At 35.7% G+C, this 26,765-nt stretch overlaps 1 protein-coding gene across 5 annotated transcripts in view; it reads left to right on the forward strand.

The window, feature by feature from the left end:
• The window catches only part of HPGDS (hematopoietic prostaglandin D synthase), a 45,760-nt gene extending 19,493 nt beyond the window's left edge, over nucleotides 1-26,267 (forward strand). Inside the window, exons 1-7 of one of the 5 annotated variants that reach the window (XM_019741099.2) lie at nucleotides 2,245-2,420; nucleotides 9,614-9,755; nucleotides 12,363-12,455; nucleotides 16,221-16,330; nucleotides 19,148-19,474; nucleotides 23,870-23,968; nucleotides 25,526-26,267. In XM_019741099.2, the coding sequence (XP_019596658.2) occupies nucleotides 9,623-9,755; nucleotides 12,363-12,455; nucleotides 16,221-16,330; nucleotides 19,148-19,474; nucleotides 23,870-23,968; nucleotides 25,526-25,690 (927 nt within the window). In that variant the 5' untranslated portion in view covers nucleotides 2,245-2,420; nucleotides 9,614-9,622 and the 3' untranslated portion in view covers nucleotides 25,691-26,267. Of the gene's footprint in view, nucleotides 1-2,244; nucleotides 2,421-5,372; nucleotides 5,475-9,613; nucleotides 9,756-12,362; nucleotides 12,456-16,220; nucleotides 16,331-19,147; nucleotides 19,475-23,869; nucleotides 23,969-25,525 lie in introns of those variants that run through there. The other 4 variants (XM_074323437.1, XM_019741098.2, XM_074323457.1 and 1 more) reach the window with 4 other exon arrangements.
• The last annotated feature ends 498 nt before the right edge of the window (nucleotides 26,268-26,765 follow it).

Here is a 26,765-nt window from a genome sequence, read left to right on the forward strand (position 1 = left end):
AGATGAGTAAACATGAAATTTCATGAATAAGAGTCAAATGTTCGAGAATTTTTACATCCAGAAATGCTTTCATGATATGCCCTAGTCAGTTACATAACCATATACAAGGATATGCACACTATTTGTGAGGTTATTTTCTGGGCATTAAATGAGATAATACACGGCAAGCACTTTGTTCAACGCCTGACCCACAGGGGGCAGTTAACAAATATTAGCTATTTATATGACCATTACTTGTTTATATCTGGGAATACTCTTTTAGTCGAAGAGCTAAACAGACAAACATTTACTCACAACCTTGGAGACAATTGCTATATCATTCTTCAGAGTATCTGAAGAGTCAGTAAGAAAAATAGTGTTGTCACCACTGAAATCTGGGAAAACATAGACACTAAAGATTTACAGGAACATTTCAATTACACCAGGGGTGTCCAAACTGCGGCCCGCAGGCCAACTGCGGCCCATGATCCATTGTTAATTGGCCCGCAGCAAATTCCAAAAATACATTTAGTTTACTTAAATAAACCAGGTGAGGCAATATGTACTTCACCTCGAGTGAGTGGCCCGGCTGTTTGTGTATTTTACCGCATATGGCCCTTTGTGAAAAACGTTGAAAAAAGTTTGGACACCCCTGAATTACACCAATAGGTTAGAAGCAGAAAGGAAACATAGTTTTCATTTCCTGCCTTCTCCACCTGGGGCTTAAGTACTTTAGTTTTATGACTGTAGATGTTTTTAGTTTCTCAAATAACTCACTGTGAAAAAGGCATCGTGAAGCCGAGGATGGGAAGCTCTGTGGGCCCCTCTGGGAAACTTCCCTCTTTCTCCATCAGCACCGCAGCTAGAAAAGTAGAAATGGGTTTGTTTGAATACTTCCCCTTTCCCAAAATAAATAAATGAAGAGGAACTGACATGCGGGCTATTTCAAAAATACTATATTTATTTTTCAATTAATAAAGAAATACGCCATAACTAATACTTTTCAAGCAGTAATCACTTGCCAAGCAATGCACTGAGTGTACTAGCTTATTCTTCCAAAATTCCTGGGCAATTTACCTAATTTCCCAATGTCTCTGTTTCCTCATCTATAAAATGGGGATTAAAATGATTCAGGTAAGGACAAAAAGATTTTTTTTTTTTTAATGTAAGTTAAAACTCAGTAGAAGATAATAAATGCAATGTGTTGATTTTGTTTAAATAGCTCCTATTCCATTTGCACTTGACTTTGACTTACATGTATCTTTTTGGCAGGTAAGGGACTGTAATTGTCTTCTTAATTAAACTTTTTACAGACTAATATTTATGTTTATTTTCATTTATGTTTACAATAAATGGATGTAATCACATTTTTGAAAATTCAAAGTGCTTAGAAATAGGAAATATTACATGATTCATTGGTTGCTACTGCTGTCTATGAGTGCAATTTCCTAGAAGGTGAAAGCCAGCCTTTCCTTAAAATGTTTCATGGATAATCTGCAGGCCCAATGGGGCACAGGCAGGTATTTTACTGGACCTTTACACCGAGCTGTCCGAATACTATAGCTGGAATTAATTCCTGCACTAAGGAGTGAAAAAATACAATTTTATGACTTTTTGGCCTTTGTTACTAATCTGCATAAGGATTATCAATAAGCTGTATTGGCATCTCTCCCTCCAGGTTTACATGAAACAATGGGCTCTTCTGAGAAGCGAGTGTAAATACAGTAGCCACAGTGAGACTTGAAAGAGTTCTTGTAAAAATGGGAATTGTGGGGAAATGTAAATTGAGATCATTCCTTCATCAAATATATGTTAGTGCTGATGATATGCCCCGTACCTCTCTCGGGTCTGAGGACACATGATGAAGTGCCTGCTTTTATATGAGAGCTTCCATCTTACTGGGGGAAGGAGCAAATAAATAAAACACACTATGTTGTCAGATACTGCGAGGGTGAAATGTGCAGCAGGTAAAGGATGAGACTGTTGGAGGAGGTGAGAAGCTGTGGTGAGCCAAGAATTCTCCCAGTAGACCTAATGGAGCCAGGAAGCAAACCAAGTGTGTACCTGGAAAGGGGCTTGACTTGTTCTCATGGGTTCTCATTCTCCAGGAGCCTATGTGTAAGACTTCAAAAATAAACGAGCTTGTAGCAATAGGCACACTTCATACCTGGCACTTTGACTTTGCCAACTGTATGCAAATATGTGAGGTGTGTGGACATAGCGACACTATAAAAAGTCAAGGACAGCCAGAAGACTATGAAGGCTTGAACAGTCTGGCGGGCATATTTTATCTAAAAATTGAAGGAAGAGACTTAAGTGGAAGTTAAGTTGCCTCTTCTCTCATTGGCTTGTGACCATCAGTTACTCATCATATAAACGCAAGATGCAGCCACACACGAGGACATAGAAGATACTAGGGACTCCACAGAGACATAGCACAAGTAAGTGATAAGATCCAACTCTACAAAGATAAGAAATGAGATAGTCTTCACTCTTTACTTTAGGGTTTTAGTTTTATTACTGTCATATTCTGTGTGTGACTGAGTGACTGTCTTGTGGATTATTTTCACTATTTCACTCCCAGACCTTGTCTCATTCAGAGCCTCTCTCTGTTAGTGGCCAAGTGGACATCAAATAGTAATTTCTAAGAAAAATATAAGTACAAAAGATTTTAAAAGATTTCAAGAGGGTTTAAAAACAATCCTTCAACTAGATTTTAACATAGAAAATACAGTTAATACCAGAGGAAGAATTTTGTTCTAATCAGATTTGTGTCTTGTTCCAGAATTTTCCCAAGTGATGTTTTTGATATGCGAAGCAGTAGAGACTTTCATAGTTCTTCACTTTCTTTTTCTTTTTCTTCTTCTTTTTTTTAAAGTTCAAGGATTTTATTCTTCCCTAACACCACGTAAAATAGGTATTATTGTTATTATTATTATTATTGATGATGTTGTTGTTATTATTAAAGGAAGAGTGAAGATGGACATGGGTGGGCAACTTTGCTGTGTCTCTTTGGGGAAGAATTAGAGGTAACACATGAAACAGTCTTAGCATAGTGACTAGCACATAGTGAGTGCTTAGTAAATTTTGGCCGTTGCTATTATTATTAGTCCTCTCCATCAAGGCCAGGACTAGGATGAGGCAAGTGAGATGAGTGAGGTAGCTAGGGCACAAAATCTAAAGGAGCACTCACGCTCAGGGTTGTACAAATGCCAACCCTGCACCTGTAGAAAACAGTATTTCCTTGAGATGAAGGGCCTCTTTTAGGCAAGCCAAGAAAAAGAAGAAAAAAAAGATTCAGAGATCTTATTCGTAATATTTTAATATTTTCTATTGCTTTCAGGCTCATTTTGGAGAAGTGTCTCCATGTTTTGCCAAGAATTGCATTCTAATTTTATTTGGTTTCAAGCATTATTTAAGGCTGTTACCCCAGGCCAGAAATTTGAACTCACAGCTCCCAAAGGATATTTCAGTTATTCCTCTTGCTTTGGATTTAATGTGAGGTAACCATTTAAAATGATTATTTAGTTGGTCTTTGTTAGGAAAATAGATATCTTGCCTTGCTAACTCAAAATTAAACATCTAGTGTTTGGTTGAAATTCATAACTTACTCAGTGAACAAAACTTACTATTTCTCTATTGGCCTACAATTTAACTCCAACCTGTCAACTTATCCAGAATTGAATTGGGAATGCCCAGGAACACTACTAATGAGGAAAATAAGCATTCCTTACCACCAACGGTTAGCGGGTAAGACAGTGCTGTTATTTAATGTCAATACCCTGTTTCCCCAAAAATAAGACCCAGACAGACAGTCTGTCTAATGCATCTCTAATGCATCTTTTGGAGCAAAAATTAATATAAGACTTGGTATTATATTATATTATATTACATTACATTATATTATATTTGCCCGGTATTATATTATATTATATTATATTATATTATATTATATTATATTATATTATACCCGGTCTTATATTATAGTAAAGTAAGACTGGGTCTTATATTAATTTTTGCTCCAAAAGACGCATTAAAGAGGATTGTTCGGCTAGGTCTTATTTTCAGGGAAACACAGTATGTACAAGAAGTTCCTATGTAGACAATAGTGTATCACTTGATTGTTGTCTGAATCCAATTGTTGCATTTCAAAACACTATAGTGCATACAATGAAAGTACACACATTATTATTGGTGAAGATGTAGCAAAGAATTGTGAAAAATTCACAAGCAATCTTTGTTTTTATAATTCTAACTCACAGGCATATATAAAACTGTATCTGGAATTCCCAAATATGGTTGAAGTTCATTTTATTTAAGAGTAAGAGCTCATCGAGGCCAACATTTTCATGAATAAAATAAATCCGGATAATAGCATTGAGGTTCTGGACAGAATTGTAAAATGGTTAGTAAGTCCTTATTTGTAAGTTTTTTGTCCATTAAAATTACTCCAAAAATTCCATCTTTTTTTTTTTAGCTATCTCCTGACAATTTTTAAGGTACATATATGGTAATTGAATATTAGCCTCCTTTGCCAGAGAGTTAAGTTTGGATTGTTGTCACCTTTCTGGCACAGACACTAGAATTTTTGAAAGTATGTTTCACTCTGCTCTTACAGCGATGTACAGAATAGAATATTGGCTTAGTTAAAAGGATATGGTTTTATTATGATAGTTTGTATTTTATCAAACTCCTACTACTACAGACTATCAAACTACTACACTGAAATGTATGATTGTTATATAAAGTAAAAAGGGTTACAAACCTAAAGGAAAGAAAGGAAATACCCAAGACAGAACTTCTCAGAAACACAATTATTTTCCATGTAAAAGATTTCATTTCTAATCCAGTTTAGCATACGCTAAAGCTAAACCTTCTTTTTCATTTTAATGGCTACATTCATGAGTTCATATGTGAAAGTTTCTATCTCGGATATTTATTAGTCATTATTCATATTTTTTTTGAGAAACGTATGTCTTATTTTTCAAAGAGAATTCTAAGAGGGCTTTTTGTCTACCGAATGAGGAACTTTACACAAACTAGTCAGTGGTCAGTTTTGGGTGTAAAGGAGATCTGTAAGCACAATCCACCTTTTTACTTCTTGTTTCTGTGTCATTTAAGGAAATACATGCAGCTTTCCCTATGTGGGATTCTTAACTCAGAATGACAGTAGAAGGGCTCAGAAATGACACTTAACAGGAAATAAGAGGCCAGCATGACATTGGAATTTGCCTAGGCCAGTCAAATCATATTTTGATTTATAAGCCTCCTGGATGTTATTTACATGTATAAGTAAGTTGGGGTCTAATTATGCATACGTTTCCTCTTTTGTCTCAAAAGTGTTTTAGTCTGGTCACTTCATATCCTCACTGTAATGGCATGTGTGTCATAACTTAGGTTCTGTTTCAAGATGCTACACACTTCTGCATGTCTAATCCTGAAGAAGGATCACATTACCTGAAATTATAAGGTTTTTTTTAATGTCTTGCGATCGGGTAGGTCAAGTCCCCTCTTTCTGTTCTCTTGATTTGTCTTCGCGATTTTGGTCCTTAGCATTTCCATTTGAAATTTAGGATCAGGTTTATCTGTAGGCTGTCTTGGATTTTGAATATAGACAATCATTTTGATTGCAAATAAGAACAGTTTTGTCTCTTCTTTTCCATTCCTTACATATATTATATATTGTTGTCTTATCTTACTGAATTAGCTCGGCCATCCAGGACTATGTTGAATAGTAAGGCTAATAGTGGGGATCTTGTTATTCTTGACAATAAAGAAAAATGCCTCCATTGGTTCCCCCTTATGTCTGATGTTTGCTCTACGTTTTTTGTAGACTCTATAAGGTTTAGGAAGTTTTCCTCTATTCCCAGTTTGCTAAGAGTTTTTTTTGTTTTGTTTTGTTTTAAGAGTTTTGATCACAAATGAATGAGTAATTTTATAAATCTTTTTTGAAAGCATTTATTTGCATCTACTGAGAATTTACGTTTTTTCTCTTTTAATCAATTAATGCAGTATATTATGCAGATAGATGTTCTGGGGTTGAAACATATTGCACTCCGGGGATAAACCCTATCTTGTCATTACATTTTATTTCTTTTTATACACTACTAAATTTAAATAGCTAATAACTACTTGTAAAAGACAAGGATTACTTTTCCCTTGAAGATTAACTAAAATTCACCTGTAAAGTCATCTGGGCCTGGTGTCTTTCATGGGTGTAACTAATTACCAATTTGATTTCCTTAATGGATATTGTTAAATGCAGGCTTTCAGTTTCTTTTCAATTTGATTATGTTTTTATATGTCTCAAAATCTTCCCATTTAAGGATTTGGATTTAGTGACATAAAGTTATTTGTAGTATTAGCTTACAATTTTTAATGAGCTGCTTTATCTGATGCTATGACCTCTTTTTATTTGTAATAGTATTTGTGACTTTTCATATATTTTCCTCTTTATCAGTTTTACTAGAGGTTTGCAATTTGACCTTTTAAAATATTGTACAGAAATACATGCCAGACCCTAGTTTCAAGCAGTACGTCTGCCCAGTTTCCCATCAGGTCTGCAGGATTTTGTTCTCCTTTATTCTGAAGGAGCTGAACTCCTGGCTGTCCACCGCCTCTCTCAGATTTCAGAGTCCTGCTCGCTGCGTTTTGTTTCTTCTGTTCATTTGGGTCCAGGCAAAGTTTATATTACTTTTAATCCTAACTACATTATTTTCTTTTTTAAATTTTTATGTGCTTGCAGCAGGATTGGTTCATCGAAGAACAAGATCTTGAGGATTTGAGTCCTATCAAATCACAAAGCTAATTACTTTCTCCTCCAATAGTGTTGGGACTGTCCCTCCCTCTCTTCCTCCTCCCTTTCTCCCTTTGTATTCTCTTTTCTTTTTCAACTCATACTATGTGCCAAACAGTGTATTGGTACTTTACACACAATCTTTTCATTACTATTTTACAGGTGAGACACTAAAGCTAGGATCAGGTGACTTGTCCAAGACCTTTTAGATAGTAAGTGACAAGGGTGACTCCAAAACCACACATTCCCTTCACCATTGAACTGCTCTACCCTTGAACTTGTTTCTCACTTGGTGAGAAACATCCCTTGGGGGGGGGGAGTGGGATACATTTTATCTTCACTCGTTCAGTCCATCATCCTTATAAAATAAATGCTTTAATAACGTGAGACAATTATAACAGAGATATAATGCTAAATGCAATAAGGGAGAAAGATATTCTTCAAGACACTATCCTCTAACCTTTAGTCTTTATTATATATTTCCTTTTATCTATTTTCATTAACCATAGAAACATTTACTTGGAATATTTAATGTTGGTTTTTATGCAAAAGCTTTATAAAATACAGGAAGAATTCTTAGAATCAGTAACTATTTCTAACTGCATTTACCTTTATTTTTCTTGTTATAAAAATGTACACTTGTATCCTGAACAACAGCAACAAAAAGTTTGGGATTTTGTAGCTGTAAAAACCAAGAAACCAAGACTTTTACTGGGTAGAAAACATAATTATACAAGCAACTATGGGAATGTGAAGTGCAAATACAGCTTCATTAATGAGTTACAACCGTTGAAAGGATGTTCTAGAAGGAACGATAAGCATTTGTCAGATGTTGATGGGCCTGTGCCAAATCTCAGATTTAAAGATATATGTGCAGAGAAATATAGATAGTTACCAACCAATGCTTTCTTTTTTCAGAAAGAAAGTTACTACTTTACATTTTTAATTTACTATTTTTGTGCTCTCAGATATTTCCCACTTTTTATTTATAAGTTCAGTATTTCTAAGGAACTTGAAAATAGTCTCATTATTCCCATGGGCACTTCATTTAGTCCCTCAGATTTGAACTCCCTATATTTTTCCCCAAAAGGAATTTAGGGCTATAAGTCTTGGAATTTTCACTGGTTTCCTCTAGTGAATTCTTCTCTCCACTGAGAACATTCCCGCACATACTGTTATGTGCGGCATGTGCCACATTTCACTTGGGTGGTAACTGGACTGGCTAATGAGAGTGGGACAGGACACAGAATAATTAGGGTGACTCTCTGTTTATAACAAAAAGTACCACATCCTCTCTACAATATCTAGACATGGAAAAACCTGGGGCCAGATGGTGAATTGCCATTTCCTGGATCCGGAGAGGGTCTAGACAGGCAACCAGACAGTTATTTCTAGTCATCCTTTCCAAAGATAGACACACGAATGCATGAACTTGAAATGTAAACTAGGCAATCTAGGTTTTTAGAGTTTGACCTTTTATGTGATGTGATTTCAGATGGCACTTTGAGGCCTAAGCACAAATTTTCTTTTATTTAATGTTCTATTAATATCTTTGAAAGACTTCCTTAGTAGAGAATAAATATTTCAACTTACCACTTTACTACTTAAAAATCATAAACCATTATTATTTATGCATATAACTTTAAACATTATATGCATAAATAACAAATAATTGTTACTTATGATTTTTATTTATGTAATTACTATAATTATTATTTATTTTGGTATGCTGCATTCAGTGTTTATTTTTCTATAGAACTAGCTCAAATTTATTATTCATATTATAGCTACTCATTATTAAGTATTTAGCATTGTGGTACGTGCTATACATGAATTACTCATTAAATCCCCAAGTCCACATTGTATCTTTATTGATAAAAAGTGGGCTTTGAAATTCAATGAGATTTTGTTGGGTAGCCCAAAGATACACAGCAACTAAATGGAAGAACGGAGTTCCAAATGAAGATGTCTTTCTCAGCTGCCTAATCATAAAATTACAATACAATTTACTATCAGTGCTTAAAATAATTGTTTACAAACACTGGAAATGAAATGATACAAATCACAGAAAACTCACAAAATTATAATGACATAAATCTAACCAATGTAGCCAGTATCAGCACACTCTCTGAAAATGTAAGAAAAGTTAGCATTTTCACTTCCTTGCTCTTCTACAGAGGGAATGGGGGGATATTTTCACCACTGTGCCATCCCAAAAGAGATCCACAAGATGGGATATGTTTGTATGGTGCAAGGAACCCTATAAACTCAGCAGCATGGATCAGTAAGAGGGAAATGAGGGCAAGGTTTCCCTAAGCCTTTGATTCTTAGAGGGAAAAGCCATGGTGAGGGAAGTGAGCGATGACAGGTCGGCATGGCTGGCTCTGTTCCTCTTGTGTGTACCCTGCCTTTACAGTCTTTACCCAGCTGTCCTCACAAACTCAGCTGTGAGAACCAACAAACCATATGTCAAATAGCACCCATTACAAGTGACTAAAGGCAGGGCAAAACATCCTAAAACGGGAATTTTTGACTCCAACTTCTGAAGGTTGGTGTGCAGATACCCTCTCAGTCTGAAGTCCTCTCGTAAATAATATTTGAATTCGGTTATTTCACTGGAATGTTCTAGCTAGTTCTTAAAGAGAGAATCATGATCTTATTCCAAGTCATTCTCGTATGTTATTAGGATAGTGATTTATGATTCTCATTTTGAAATATCCTCTAATATCTTCAGTTATCTCCAAAGATGCCATAAAGTTTTTAAAATGTCCTCAAAGAAAAATGTTGAAACATCGCTAGAAGCGTGTAAAAATAATTCCTCCAATTTTCTCTTTCCAGAATTATATCATGCCAAACTACAAACTCATGTATTTTAATATGAGGGGGAGAGCAGAAATTATTCGTTACATATTTGCATATTTGGACATAAAGTATGAAGACCACAGAATAGAACAAGCTGACTGGCCTGAAATCAAATCAAGTAAGTAGCACAAATAATAGTTGTTGAAAATGTAGGAGAAATGTCTCCAGAATGTTTTGTCTTTCCTCAGGAAAATGAAAAATAAAGATTTTTAAAAATCTCACGTAGCTTTATACCGAGAGGCAGCATTCAGGCAAATTAAATAAATACTATGTGACCCAGAAAATTTCCTATTTGAGGTGAAAATACAACTATCACAGAAAAAGAATATAAAGATAAACCAATATGAAGTTTTGTCAGAAGAATTGAAATGGGGGGATATTGCGGTGAACATATTTGACAGTTGGAATTGGATGGGTTTGCTACAGGTATCTATAATGTTTTCACAATGTATCAGATGTGCTGCACTAACAGAAAACCGAACTCAAAATGGCTTAAATAATAAGGAAATGAATTGTATCATATAACTGAAAATCCAGAAGTAGGACAGGTTTCAAAGGATGGTTTTATCCATTTTTCCTTCTCTGTGTGCTGGCTCCATCATGAGGCTGGTAGCAATATGTTGCTCAATTCCAGCCTCATAGCCCAGAACAGTAGTATTGAGAGGATATATGAGAAAAAGTAAGGGAAAGACAACCGCTTCCTGGAAGAATGAAGAAAAACTTACCCTGAAAACCTCAGCAAATTTCTCGTGTCTCATTGTCTCAAATTGGTGCATGCATCCATTTCTGAATCAGCCACTGGCATAGGGTATGGAAAGAACCTTAGAGTAATCTAGTCCCCCTCTGAAGTTGGGGATAGAATCAATTTTCTTGAGGCTGTGACGACATGAGAGAGGGGTGGATACACAAACAAAACTGGGATCTGTTTCATCAGAGGAAAGAGCAAATGGACAAATTGGGCAGGTCACCCTATCAAAATATGCTATTTTGCACTCAGGACAATGAGGAAGAATAATAAATATTATATTAAACAAAAAACAGTGTGTGGTTCTCAGTAAGTTGTAAGCCATCCTCTAGATGCTTGCCATGTTACCTAGAAATACTAACTAAATATTAGTTTTGTGTGTAAAATTCACATATTTATGACCAGATTATCACCAACTCACATAAAGACGAAGTTGAAGAAAACAACTGTTGAGTACTCGAAGACTATCTGGCACCTGGTAGATACTCCACAGACTCCATTTCATTTAATTTCTCTAGCATGCCTATGTGGAACGTATTATTGTGTCCGTTTTATAGTTGGGATAACTGAAGCACACAGAGCTTAGGTAATTTTTTTTAGGTTCACAGCTCTAGCAAGGCAGACCTAATGTTCAAACACAGGTCTACTTAACACTGTGGCCCAAGCTATTTGCACTAGATAATGCTAACAATAATACCATGATAAATGGTATATTAACAATAAATGTGGCTACATGCATTTTGGAAGCCTGAGTTCCTTAAAAGTCATTGCCCCTACAATCAATCTTTTTTCTTATCAGAGAATTATTCTCTGGTGGGACAGAAGAGTTTATTTTCTGCTCTCATGAAACTTTACCATTAATAACCAAATGTTTCTTCCGATATCAGAGTTTTTATATGGGGGTTTATAATTCTGTCGACATAAAATAGGTGAAATTTAATTTTATCCACTATATAAGTTAAGATGGATAGCAAGTAATGGAAACATTACATATAACAAATCCCACTTTTCAGTTTTTAGATATAAGTTGTCTAAGTGCCTTATACTCTATTTTACCTTAATTTTTCATTATGTTATTGAAAATGGAATTGCCGCATTTTCTTAATATTTTCCAAGTTGAAAGGGATCTTAAAATTTGTGATCGTTAGACTATAATTTCAAATGCTTTAACAGAGATCCGACATAAAAGTGGTTTAAAGAGGATAAAAATTTATATCTTTTGCTTAAAAGCCGAAGCATATACACTATAATGTCATTTTTTTAATATCAATGGGAAAGCAAGTAAAATATTAAAGTGGTTATAATTATGTGGCAGAATTATTTTTATTTACCTTCAATTTAGAATTTTTCTGTAATAATATATTGCTTTCTGACAAAAATATAATAGGCTTAGATAGCAAAACTTTGTTTTGCTATCTAAACAAAGTAGAACTTACAGATAAAATATTAATATGATACCTGGTATGAGTCTGTCCTGTTTTATAATATGCTTGCTGCCTTACTATACACTTCTAATAATCGCTTATCAAAAAGAGAATTTTACCAAAATCAATATGTAAGTCAAACTCTCCATATTCTTCAGACTATAGTTCTAAAGAATAATTAATGTGATCCTTAATTGATGCCACAAAAATTAATGAAGCTTTAAAAGAAAGGTTTTTAACAAAAGTAAGCTTTTTAAGAAAGGTTTTAGAAAATTAAGTAAGCATATGAGATAATCTATAGTATTATATAGAGTACCACTGCAAAACTGGGTTTAGACACAGTTCCGTCACTAACTTTATAGCAGTTCTTCTAACAATCTTTTTTTTTTAACTTACAAAACGTAAAGAGAGCGCTTAGTGTCCCTTTTAGAATAAGTATTCAAGAATTCCATGACTTTAAAAATCATTCTGCGTTTCCACAATTATCAGTAAAAATGGAAGTATTATAACTCTTGATTTTATTATGGAAGTTGATTCTTTGCTCATTTATTTTAAGCTTTTCCATTTGGCAAAATCCCCATTTTGGAAATCGATGGACTTAAGCTTCACCAGAGCCTAGCAATAGCAAGATACTTGACCAAAAACACAGGTAATATGTTTACTGCATTTTACAATTTTGGATAACTGAAAAAAGAAAGGATACACACACACACACACACACGTGTGTGTGTATATATATATATATGTGTGTATATATCACACAATGTTTCCTCGAAAATAAGACCTAGCCGAACAATCCGCTCTTATGCGTCTTTTGGAGAAACATTAAGACCCGGTCTTATATTACATAAGACCCAGTCTTATATTAATTTTTGCTCCAAAAGACACATTCAAGCTGATTGTCTGGCTAGGTCTTATTTTCGGGAAAACACAGTATATATTCAGTATTCATTAAATAACTTTATTATTGAACATTATAGTGCAAAGAAGAATGGAATTAAATGCTGGAGAAGTATAAATGTACCATCTATGCCACTTTAACTCTCCATGAGTTTCCTAGACATCTAATTTTATTTTATATTGCCCACAGCCACTCCTGCCCCTCAGCTCCTTGCCCCCAATCTCTTATCGGAATTCAGCTGAAAAAACTGAACAAGTATGTCTGATACCACACTTTTGCTACCATGTGTATCGTAAGTTATCAGAGAAGATTAACAGGAAATACACATGGCATATGAAGTTTGAAATTCCTCAGACTAATTGAATCATATTCTCAATGTTCTTCATCCTAGTCACACTGGAAAAACTAGCAAGGTTGTATTTGCTTCCAATGAGTGCCATATGAGGCATCCTTAGTTGGTAGTTGGCTTCTGGAATGTTTTGTAAGCACCTGCTTGCATCCATGGCAGTGATGAGGAGAAATATAGAAAACTGTTAGTTCTTGTCTTTGCCGGATACCTTTTCTCCCATCCTATGTTCCTTTGTCGTCTATCTCCCCTCATACTTCCCTAACATTCTTTTTCAGTAAAAAGCTACATCTGGCTTTTTTTAATAGTCCATTTCTTTCTAATCCATCTGTAGAATCTCCATGCCCCACTCTCAAACCTATCAACCTCCATGCACACCACAACCACTATAACCCAAGACACAAACACATGGTTAGCTGACAAATAAAATGGACTATAAAGACTAGACCTTTATTTTTGAATCAAAGTTATGTGTGTACATTAAAAATACAAAAATTTCTGTTGCACTAACATATTTCAACAAATGAAATTTTTTGGAAGTTCAGAGGAGATAGATTTTAATTCTGACTCTACGGAAATTTGACTTTGAAGTGAAAATAACATTTGAGTTGAGCCTTAACTAGAGGATACCTAGAATTTCAAGAGGAAGACTTGGACCCGGGCAGTGTTTCTCAAACTTTATGTGTATCTGGAGTGCTTGGAGACTCATTAAAACACAGATTGTTCAGCCTCGACTAGAGATTGTGATTCAATAGGCCTGGGTTAGGGCCCAAGAATTGGCATTCTAAATAGTTTCCTAGATTATGCTGACGGGACCAGTCCATAGATCTCACTTGGAGAATCTCTAATCTATACCATCCCAGGTAGAGAGAAAATGGCATTAGAAAAATAAAAGAACTTCAAATTTGCAGAATGGAGACGTAAAAAGAGAAACAGATAGAAAAATAGATTGGCATATGGTTAGAAAGATTCAAAGTATGGATGTCATTCTTCAAGCAAGTTTTTTAAAAATTGAGATATAATTGACATATAATATTACATTAGTTGCAGGTGTACAATATAATGATTCAATATATGGATATACTGATAAATGATCGCCACAGTATGTCTAGATAATATCCGTCACCACACAGTTACAAATTTGTTTTTATGTGAGAACTTTTAAGATCCACTTTCTTAGCAACTTCAGGTATACAATACAGTATTATCTATAGTCACCATGCTGTACATTACAGCCCCAAGTCTTTCACCCATTTTGCCCACTCTACACCCTTTGTCCCTGGCAATAATCAATCTGTTCTCTGTATTGATGAGTTAGGTTTTTGCTGTTATTTTTTTGGGTTTTCTTGTTTTGTTTTAAGATTCCACATATAAGTGAGGTCATACATTATCTTTCTCTAACTTCAATTGTAGGTTTTTATGCAGAAAAGCCTACATAACTATAGCTATGAGTTTGAGAAGATTATTCTGGTTATACTTTGTATTTGATAGGCTCATGTGTGAAGGACGTACGTTTGGATGTCATTGAAATAGTTCAGACAGCAAAGGGAAAAAAGAAAGAGTGAGGAAAAAATGAGAAAGGTTGTGGAAATAGAATCATCACAGGGACCAGAAGACAGTATTGGTACGTGAAGGGCAGTCTATTTGACCAGGAGAGTCAGGGCAGGCATACGACAGCTTGGACATGGTTTGTCATTCTCATAACTCCTTCTCATTTTCCTCCTCCTCTTCTCTAAGACAGGAAGGAAGGAGGGAAGGCAGGCAAGCAGGCAGGAAGGAAGGAAGGAAAGAAAGAAGGGAGTTCCTTAACTAGGAGTACCCTTTTCAGTATCTGTCTCCTCCAGTCAGCCATAAGTGCCATGCAGACAAGAAATTTAACTCTTTGGTTCATGGCTGTAGCCCCAGTTGGGGTATGTCTGCAGTTGGAGCCCAGTAATTATTTGTTAAATGAATGAAGAAGGAAGAGCTGGTGGGAAGTAGGATGTGATGACTCCATTTGGGATATTTTTGAAGGAAGTTTAGGGGCCAAAAGAATTCAAGAACTATCCAAAACGAGGCTGAGAATATGGGCCTAGAATTTAGGGCTAAAAGTGTTGATATGGAGTCATCTGCATAAAATTGATAGCCAAAAGCCTTGAGCATGAAAGTTAAAGTGGGGATGAAAATGAGTAAAGAGAACCTAATAATAGGAGGGGCTTTTCAAGGTCAAAAAGAAAAATCAACCTCTGAACATCACACACAAACACTACAGATAATTTACAGAAGAACTGTAAATCACCAAAGCATTTTCTTTCTTTTACAGCTTTGTTGAGGTGTGTATGACCTACAATTCTCTCATTGTCAGTGTATAGTTCCTTGATCTTTAGTAACTTCACACGATTGTATAAAAGCAATCTATTTTAGTATGCTTCCACACTGCAGAATTTTAAATCGACACCAGTGAGAAAATATTTAGGAAGACCAATATTTGTTTAGCAAAATGATGATCAATGAATGGCAGGAAAGAAAACAAATAAAAAAACTTCTATTATTTTAAACTTGTAGTTTCCAGTATGAACACAAATGCTCCTGACAAAAACTGTCTGGAAAACTGAAAAGAATTCTTTTTGCAAAATAAATGAAAATGTATATACAAGTTATTTATTGTAGTATTGCTTGTATTAGCAAAAGATTGGAAGCAGACCTAGTCAGCTGAGGCTAAATAAATTTAGCACTTCTACTTAAAAGAGTCCCATGAAGCCGAAAAAAGAGCAAGGATACCCTTAAGGGATTTGTAAGGAAAGATCTCTAGGATATATGGGAGAGGTGCATATTGAGTAGGATATTATTTTTATTTTCGTAAAGAAACAATGGAAGAATACAAAAGAAACTAATAAAAGTGGTTATCAATATGGTAGTAGGGAAGGGAGCAAAATGAGGTGGATGGGGGCAGGGGTGGAAGTTGGTCTTCCTGGGATACTATGTTATATTATTAGGTTGATGCAAAAGTAATTGCTGTTTGAAAGGTTAAAAATAATTGCAAAAACCTCCATTACTTTTGCACCAATCTAATATTTTGATTTTTTGAACTATATGAATATATTGCATATTAAAAAATTAATGTCAATATAGTAAATTAAATTGAACATATTTGGGGGCATAAAATGACCTTTTTCTCTGTTGCACAGATTTGGCTGGAAAAACAGAACTGGAACAATGTCAAGTTGATGCTATTGTGGATACATTGGATGATTTCATGTCACGTTTTCCTTGGGCCGAGAAAAAACAAGACATAAAAGTAATGTAATCAGTTTGCTATTACTGCTATTAATCAGATTCACTTGCCAGACATTATGTTAGGTGCTTTTTAAGTCCCTTTTTATCAAAGTTAGACCTGTAGTTTGAAAATATCAGGTTATATTGAAAAGTTTAAAGCAAAACACTGTGATTCTCTGCCCTAACCTCTTCACAATGGCTCCTCTCAGATGCAATCCCTTTTCTAACCCTTTTAGCTGTTTCTATAGGATTTACATATCTCCATATTTCTATAGCACATATAAATATGGCTTACTGTGATTCACTAATTTTAGTTTCTGTGGATTTCTTATTATAGTAATAAGAATTTAACTCTTACATAGTCATTCTCTCTGCTTCCTGTTCCCCAAAACTGCCAATGCAGTGATATTAAAACTTTTTTGGTTAAATCAGTATTCGGTGAATACATTAGTTTGCCCATGAAAACATTATACAGAACTGTGCCTTGCAGTATGTTTTTGATTATATTTCCTTTCTTATTTTTACCCTTCGAAGTTACTAATTGGTTTTTTTTCCCATTTGTTTTTATTCTTTTCACTTTTATTGTTAAACCTTCCCACACTATCCAGTAGTCGACCAGTATGGTTTTCCTCAATGTCAATAATACGATAAGCTATTATTTCCATTATTTTCTTGGTGATAGCTGGCCAGAGACGTCCATTCTCCTCTGTAGAATTGTTTAGCTTTTCTGTACCACCATCATTATCAAATTTCCCGTCCCTGCCATCTCAGGGATCTCTTTTTTTTTTTATTTGGAGTCCTGTCTCCTAGATGCCATCCTCTGTCTTTATTTCCTTTATTTGGGGGCATATCCTCCAGTATTTCAAAAGTTAAAATGAAGGCTTGATGCCAGGAGATATGGTGATAACAGTATGGATCTCTCTCTCCTCTGTGTCTCTGGTTGCACTAGACATGTGGTGCACAGTTGTCATCCTGCAATTTTTATCATCATCTTGGATGATTCTCTGGATCCTTTCCTGGCTTCATTCTCTTGGTTTCTGTCCTTGTTTTTGTGGGGCAACTCTCCAGGAGCTTACCGAGCATAGGAAAATGTTTGGGGCCTTATTTGTCTAAAAACTTTTTTATCTCATCTTCATACTTGTTTCATAATTTGGCTGGGTATATAATTCTATGTTGAAAAGCAATTTTTCTTTAGTATTGGGAAAACATTTATTTATGGTCTCCTAGCAGTTGAGAAGTCTGAATCTAATCTAATTACTGACATTTTGCATATGACCTATTTTTCCTTCCTCTCTGAAAGCTGGTAGACCACTTGTCTTTGAGTTCTAAAATTTTGCAGTAATTGTCTTAGTATGATCCTCTTTTCATAAACTGTGCTATCTCTTTTGGGGGCCCTTTAAAATCTGGGACTCATGTTTTTTAATTCTAGGAAATGGCCTTTCATTATTTCACAGGTAATGTCCTCCTCCTTTCTTTTCTTTGATCTGTTAAATTAAAATTACTATTATTCAGATATTTGATCCTTTCTCTATTTTTAATCTCTCCTTTTGTTTGTTTTTTGCCATTACTTTCAGGGAGAATTCTTCAATTTTATTCAACAATCCTTCTCTTGAGGTCTAAACATCTGATATGTTTTTAAATGTATAAGGACTCTTATTCTACGATGCTCTCTGTGTTTTTTAAAAAATATTACTTTATATTTGGTTAATTGATACAATATCATCTCCCTGCCTATTGTATGTTTGTTTAAAGTTGCCATTTTTCCTCTTTGTTTTGGTCTCTGTCTTTCCCCAGGAGTCATACCATCCTTTATTATCCATGACAAAAAGTAGGGAAATTAAAACGTTTACTCAAAGCTCTCAGCATGTGGATGGGGTTTGCTGATTTTGAGCATCATGAGGCCATTTGGAGGTACTTCCCAATATCACCATTTTCAAGTATCTGCTCTTACACTAGAAAGAGTCCCTAGAGAAGACTTCCAATCTTTTGCCCAGAGATATAATGGCCTGGCTGCCAGTGTTCTAGCAGACAAGGAGCAAAGAGAAGGCTGTCTCAGAATTTGACATTCAGCATAGATATTCATTTAATCCCCCTGTTTTTTAATACATTATGTATGAGGACTCCCAACCCAGAGACCATCTACACCACCCTCTGTAGCCTTCTGCTAAGGATGGCGAAGAGGCAGGTACCCAGCAGTGTAAAATCAAGGAGGAAGTCTTATGCCAAAATGACTTTTTTCCACAGCTTTTCACCCATCCTCATTTTATCCCCTTCCTTACCTCCTTACCCCCAATTCTAGATATTATCCTGGCATTTCCTGAACTATTTGAGGATTTTATGGGAATAGATGATGCTGGTTTTTGATTTTCCCTTTGCAGGTACTATTCATCCATCTGCTTTACAGCTTCAAATTCTGTTTGCTTGTCTCCTCTCCAATATTCCACATACGGTTCTGTATTTTCCAAAATATATATACTGTGCTTTTGGAACTATATACATATATATGTGTGTGTATGTATATATATATACATATACACACACATATATATACATATATATGTATATATATACACATATACACACACATATATATACATATACATATATATATACATATATATATATAATCAAATCAAATCCGTCATCTTTATCCAGAATTGTAAATAGATCTCTTGGTTATTCTCCATTACAGACAGATCCTCGTGGTTTCTCTTAGGGCACTCATGATAATCTGTACTTTAAAATATATTGACTTTGTCTCCTGCAGTAGAATGTGTCATGAGAGTGGGACTCCTGCCTGCATCATTCGCTGGTGCGCCCCACACCTTATGTTTTGCAGGCACTGGATCCCTGTTGTGTGAGTGGTAGAAGAGCCAAGCTCCTCCAGCACCATGTGCAGTGCTGCTCTGCCCCTTTACATGGATTATCTCAGTCAGTGCCCTTATCCTCCTGTGAGACAAGTGCTTTGTATCGTCATGCTCACTTTGCCGATGAAGAAACTGAGAAGAGAGTAGCTGCCGAGGTCACACAACAAGTCCGCCCAGCCCAGAACTCACAGCCTCACCATCTACACATACTTTCTCCCAAATTAGTGACTCATCCCAAAGCATCCATTTGGGGAGAAACAGTTGTTATCCTTATTTTCCAGAACGTAAGGTTATATAGGGTAAGTCACTCGCTGAAGGTTATTCAGCTCGTAAGGCATATACAAGGAATTCCAGTCCCAGTCATTCTGACTCAGACTCCATGTTCTTAACCACTGGGTGTGAGACCATAGTGCCAGCAGCTGTTCAAGACAGCTGCACACGAATATTATGTACATGTCATAGCTTAAGGCCTGCATCCAAAAGCTACAGCAGCACAGAACAGATGGCCGTCTTCCTTAATTTACTTAAGCATATTTATTCTAAATACTGTTTATTTAATGAGGACCTTCTGATTTGAATAGAGATATTTAAAACATAAAGGTAGTCACATTCACTGATTCCTTGACATAAATGTAAGGTGTGTGGTGATGCACACACACGACTAACCAGGACCAAGTCTTAAAAGCTCAGCTTTGATGATAGAGACGATACACCTGGGCTCTGTACTCAGACTGCCAGGCTGCCAGTAAATCCTGATTCCCTTCTTAATTCCTTATCAATAGTTTAAATTCTTTGTTTGTAAAAATATCATAGAATCTACTTTGAAATATGTTAGGAGGTTTAAATGGTAGCATAAATATTAATGGCTAGGTAAAGTGTTCAATAAACATTAGCTGCTATAACTAATACAGTGTTATCATACAGTCCAGTGCTTGTTGTTTTCCCTTCTGTTTGTTAAACATGGCATCTGTATTTTACATATCCTTATGAATGCATACAAGTAGATATATGAATCCTGATTTAGAAAAAGAAACAAGCTTTTTTTCCCACACGCTAAAAATCTTCGCTGATTGGCAGTCTGTCAATTTATGGGCTTGCCCTCTGTATTTTCTCTGTTTTGGCTGAGGCTCCAAACAAAGGCCATTTCACAGAGGAAAATATTCTTTGAGCATTCATGGTAAGAGTAACACTCTACCTTTATAATAGGATAACAACGCTCTTACATACCACCTACCACAAAACAAAGTTTAACAGAACAAAATCCAAGCTCATGATAAATCATATGAAGGGAGAACATGTTGCAGAAATACTGCAGATAGTTACAGACTATCTGATTAATAAGCAGAACCTGGCTAGCATACAATGAAAAATGCATAGTGCTTTTATCTTTTGTTGCCTAATCTCCTTGTAGTGGGTTGCATTGCTGCCACCTTGTGGTCAGGTAAAATTTTCAAACGCAGAATATTGGTGCAGTAAAGACGAATGGATAATGAAAAGAGTCCTCTTATTACATGTGCTTTTAAAAATCTATCAAATACACATAATTATAAAAGTTTTAGTATTGGTTGCTAAAAATTACATTTCCAATTAAAAATTAATTTAGATTAATTAAAAAGGCAAAGTACGTCTCAGGACATTGGTCACCCACACTGACAATTCTTGAATTTACCACTAGTATTTCTTTGGTTATGCAATGTATCTGTTTCAGTTTCCTCATCTGCAGAACAGGGGTCGGGGTAGGATGCAGGAGTAGGGCTGAAGGAATGCTAGTGGCCCGTTTCCAATACTAAATGATTTTGGTAGTGTGGTTTAAAAACAATGATTTGGAGAAGCACAATCTTCTTTAATTCCTATATTAATACTATAGCAATGATTTCTCAGGGGGCAAAAACCTCCTGCAGTCTGACTCTCTGGAGGAGGTAGCACATTTCTGAGTACCTCAAATACAAGAGTGGCTGTCTAGGATTTATCAGGAAATGCATTTTAAAAAGTACACATCTGGGAAGAAAAGGATGTATAACCAAATTTCATCTTATCTTATTTTGGTGAGTATTCTTTAAAATGACTCTTAAATACTAATGATTACGTTGTTTGGTTATGTACATTTTATTAGACTAAGATGATTCACAAAACATGTAAAGAGAACCTGGGCTAAAGAAGTCAATAGCACAGACATAAAATTTCTATTTGGCACTGCATATAATGCAAGTATCAGTGTACCTTAAGTTGTGGAAATGCACATTAGAAAAAGTAACAAAGTTAACCAGGTGAGCATATAGAAGTTTTTGGAAAGCTGTCTAGCAGCTACATCCCGTTCTGTTCAGCTCCCTCCTGTTTCTAGCTATTCTGGGATAGCCAAGTTGGCCATTGTCTTTCCAACTGATGCTAAACTAAGCTGAGCTGCAGGAAGTGCCACACAGCTCTGGGCACATTGCCTCAGCTCACAAATTCTGAGTAAGGGGCAGAAGGACTCACACTGTTTTAATTTAAAACTATGAACGTATTAACCATAGAGAGAGAGAACCTTAGGTACAAAGATGGTATATAACAGTGTAAAGTCAAAATAATAAGCTTTCCAAGCTTCAGTTTGCAAAATCTGGCAAATGTTTGTAAATATGTAATGATGCTTTTGCAAACAACTCTACAAATATAAGGCATTATGTAATAGTAATTGGTATTACCTAGCTAAGTCATAATCGTAACTGGAAGTAAATCAGCAAATTGGTGAGGTAGTTATCAACTATCTGACTTACCTTAATAAAGACTGGCTTTTATTACAGGCGTACCTCGGAGATATTCTGGGTTCCGTTTCAGACAACTGCAATAAACTGCAATAAAGAGATTATTGCAATTAAGCAAGTAGCAGATTTTTCAATGTCCCAGTGCATATAAAAGTTCTGTTTACATTATACTGTAGTCTATTAAGTGTACAGTAGCGTATGTCTAAAAAAGTGTATATACCTTAATTTGAAAATATTGCTAAAAATTACTAACCATCATCTGAGATTTTGGCAAGTCATAATCTTTTTGCTGGTGGAGGGTCTTGCCTCAATGTGGATGGCTGCTGACTGAACAGGGTGGTTGTGGCTGAGGTTGGGTGGCTGTGGCAATTTTTTCAATAAGACAACAATGCAATTTGCCACGTAGATTGACTCTTCCTTTCACTTGAATACTTAAAGGCCATCATAGGTTTATTTTTTGGCCTAATTTCAATATTATTCTGCATCTGTCTCAGAGGCCTGAGGGTGGAGCAGTCAGAACACACACAACATTTATCAATTACGTTCGCCGTCTTATATGGGCACAGTTCTGGACACCCCAAACAATTATAATAGTAACATCAAAGGTCACAGATCACCATAACAAATATAATAATACTGAAAAAGTTGGTACTGTTATTACAAATATAATAATAATGAAAAAGTTGGTACTATTGAGAGAATTACCAAAATGTGACACAGAGACATGAAGCGAGCAAATGCTATTGGAAAAATGGTGCCATAGACTTGCTCAACACAGGGTTGCCACAAACCTTGAACCTGTAAAAAAACATGCTGTCTGCAAAGAGCAATACAGCAAAGCACAATAAATTGAGGTGTGCCTGTGTAGGTCACTTATGAATAGCAATAAATGACACATGGTCAGACTTTATAATATTTTTAAGTCTGAATTACATTTCACATCCAAAATACAAACCAGCCAAATTTTTCATATATAAACAAATACTTTGCACCAAGAAATCGGCCATGAATAAATTATTTGGTCTTCAGAGATTCAAGCAAAAACACAAGGACAATTTTTTAAAAATGGATATATTTGTTAAATTTTTTTGGTAAGGATATTATTTGGTTTGTAATATTACCTTACATAATATATCAAAAAGAGGCACCTAGATGATGTGTTTATAGATGATATTCAAGGCAGACAAATATACTGAGGCACAATATCAAGTCAAAGAGAGAAAATTCATACAAGCCCCAGAGCATAATGATTCAGTATGGATTACTTCCGTTAAGTGTAATGATGAAATGAAATACTGCCCCACGGGGATGTAAAGAACAGCATAGGGAATATAGTCAATAACACTGTAATAACTATGTATGGTGTCGGGGGGATGAGACTTATTGGGGGAATCATTTTGTAAGTTATATAAGTGTCTAATCACTGTTGTACGCCTGAAACTAATACAATACTGTATGTCAACTATAACTGAAAATTAAAAAAAAAAAATTAAAAAGACTGTCAAATTAGAGAAAGCTAACCTTCCTTATAAAATAAAATTTCTTTACCTTCAGTTATTATTTAACTTTAAAGGGGGTGAGGCTAAGAAAAGTGAGAATTTTAAAAGTGGAAAAACATAATGGAATTTTTATTAATAAAAAATTAAGATAAAATCATTAAAAGATTTTATGGGTAAAACATTTAGTCATAATATACAAAGAAACTATAAGAACTAGTGACAAAGTATTTATTTTTTAATCCATGAGTAATAAAGGGATGACTAAGATCTAAGAAAAGTTAGATCTGAATCTCAGTAATGTCACACCTTAAAAAAAAAACACACACACGCCTAGCTACTTCTCTTCCTTTCTGAACTCAAGTAGGAAAATAAAGATGGAACTCCTCTTCTTCAAATCATACTATTTATTTTTCTTCCTATTATCCTTAAAGTGATCATTTTCTCCCTCTCCTAGAAGCAGACGTTTAATGAACTACTTACGTACGATGCACCTCAGCTTCTGCAAGATTTGGAAGCATACTTAGGGGAAAGAGAGTGGTTTATTGGTAACTCTGTGAGTATGTTTTACATCTTAAAAATATGACACACACACACACACACACACACACACACATATATATATATATATATATATATTCTCTGTGTGTGTATATATATATACAGCAAACATCAGTGCATATATATAAATGTATGTATACCTCATACCCGTTCATTTCTACCCATTGACTCAATAGCCTTTCTGAAAATGTTCCTCTCCCTGCCCTATGAACAGTTTTGATGGACTTATTTTTTTCCTTCTGTTTTCTACTAAAATTCCTTTGTAAACTTTCTCCTGAACGGTCCATGTCTCAGCCCTCTCTCCCTTCCTCACAGTGTTCCACACACACTGGTGTTTTGTTTCTCAGATACCAGCCTTATTCCCACCTAAGAGCATTTCCACTTGCTGATTCCTCTGCTTGGAATGTTTAATCCCGAGATCGCTGCATGTCTGGAACCCTTTTATCATTCAAGCCATGGCTTAAATGTCACCTCTTAAAGGTCTTTCCTCCCTGATCACCTGAGAGTCCCTCTCACACTTTTTTCTTCATCGCCCCTCAGTTTGCATGTTTGACTGTCTTCTTGCTCCTAAAATAAAAGCTGCATCAGAACAGTGGCTTGCATAACATGCTCTCACTAACCCCAGCACCTAGACCCGCACGTGGCATACAGTAGGTGCTCCACAATGTGTTGACCAAACTCTGAATCTCTAATAGACTCCCCTGCTCCTTTTAGTAAGCAAGTCATAAAACACTAGCCATAAGCATTATTAAATTCCATACAAAAAGAAAATAGCCCACATTTAAACTTCACTCTGATGGATGTCCAGATGGAGCCAAAGTAATGTAATCCCGATTAGTTTCTAGTCACAAAGGAGGAACAAAAAAAGTACACAGGGAAGGACCAGGCTGTCATCACCCTAATACAGCGGTCAATCTTAGGGTTCCACTTATCGTCAGACACCCATGTATTATGCCTTCTGATGTGATGCAATAGAACATGTGAGGCAGAAATATTTAACTTGAAACCGTGAACTCTCTAGGGATAATTCGCACTCTATTGCTTTACACTCTGCAGTGTGTAAAGAACAAGGTAAACAAGACACAACAGTTACCCAAATCCTGAAGACAGGACATTGTGCAGGTCTACTGTGGGATCCTCCAGCATTCAGTGGCATAAAAAAGGGGTACTGTTGTGAATTAAGAGTTCAAAGGCACAACCAGGTGAAATGCCTGGTCCTGGAAACGATTCTTTGTCCCACGTAAAGTATTGGTTGGGTATTCGATAGGTGAAAATGTAGTCAGAGAGGAGCAGATCCATCAAGTTACAAGTGTATGTACTGTAACATTTCATTTTAACAAAAATGCATGAACACACAGGAAAAAAACCCGATACAAAGAGGTGTTAATATTAGTAACTTCTGGGTGTTGGGAGTATGGTGTTAACTCGAATTTTCTATCACACATATTCCACTTTTGTAATAAAAGATTGTTTTGGATTAAAAGAAACTTTTTTAGATTAAGAAGTTATGCCTTTTACATTTAAATGGAAAATTTTGTTTCTTTTAAACTAGGTAACTTGGGCAGATTTCTACTGGGAAATTTGCAGTACTACACTTTTGGTCTTGAAACCTGACCTATTGGACACCCATCGCAGGCTGGTGATGTTAAGGAAGAAAGTCCAAGCCATTCCTGCCATCGCTGACTGGATACAAAGGAGGCCCCAGACCAAACTCTAGGTGATGCCTGTTGCCTCCAACTTCCTTGTTCTTCACAGTAAGGCTCCCATCAGATAAGATGCTACATCCACCTGCCGTGGTCCACACACACTCCCTCAACTTTGCTGCTAGCTATTGTCAGCAGATCACTATGTAAATAGGATGCACAGCATGACGGATGACCAATGTCACTTCTTTCAAAGCTTGTTAGTGATTGATAGTTAACTGCAAATGTTGTTCACGCAGACAATAGAGTGTGTAGTGGCAGTGCCTGCTTGTTTCTCAGTGATAAACACATTTGACATTTTACAAAAATGGATATTTGAAAACGGGAACTCACCAACGAAGACAAAAGTACAATAAAGAAAGGACAAGTTGATAGTGCTGGTGTGAAATTCAAATTGAACAAAAGTGGAAAGAGCTGATAGTGGGAGTGTTGACACTGCTGCAGTTCAAATGGCTCTAGATATGCAGCCAGAGAAACTGGTGAAGGCAAACTCAGCAACATAAATGAGGAGGGTGGTGTGACAAAGATGAAAATATCCCAGAGGAAGGGAGACTGGTGTAAAACTTCATATTAAAAGAACAGAAATCAAAAGAATAAGATGACAAGCCACAGACTGAGAAAAAATATTTGCAAAAGACCTGATAAAGGTCTATTATTCAAAATACATAAAGAGCTCTTAAAATTCAACAACACAATGAATAACCTGTTTACAAAATGAACAAAAGACCTGGGCAGACACTTCATCAAAGATATGCAGATGGCAAATAAGCTTATGAAAACATGCTCAGTATCATGTCACTAGGGAATTGCAAATAAAAACAATGAGATACCACTACATACCTGTTCGGATGGCAAAAATTTTAAGCATCATCACCACCAAATGCTTGCAAGGATGGGGAGAAACAGGAACTTTATTCATTGCTGTGACAAGAATGAAAAATGGTACAGAAACCCTGGAAGAGAGCTTGGCAGTTTCTTAGAAAAGTAAACATACTCTTATCATACAGTTCAGCAACCGCACTATTGGTATTTACACAAAGGAGTTGAAAACATGTACACACAAAAATCTTCTGCTCATGGGCATTTGTT

The sequence above is a fragment of the Rhinolophus sinicus genome, linkage group LG02 (genome assembly GCF_036562045.2).
Source record: "Rhinolophus sinicus isolate RSC01 linkage group LG02, ASM3656204v1, whole genome shotgun sequence".
Taxonomy (NCBI): domain Eukaryota; kingdom Metazoa; phylum Chordata; class Mammalia; order Chiroptera; family Rhinolophidae; genus Rhinolophus; species Rhinolophus sinicus.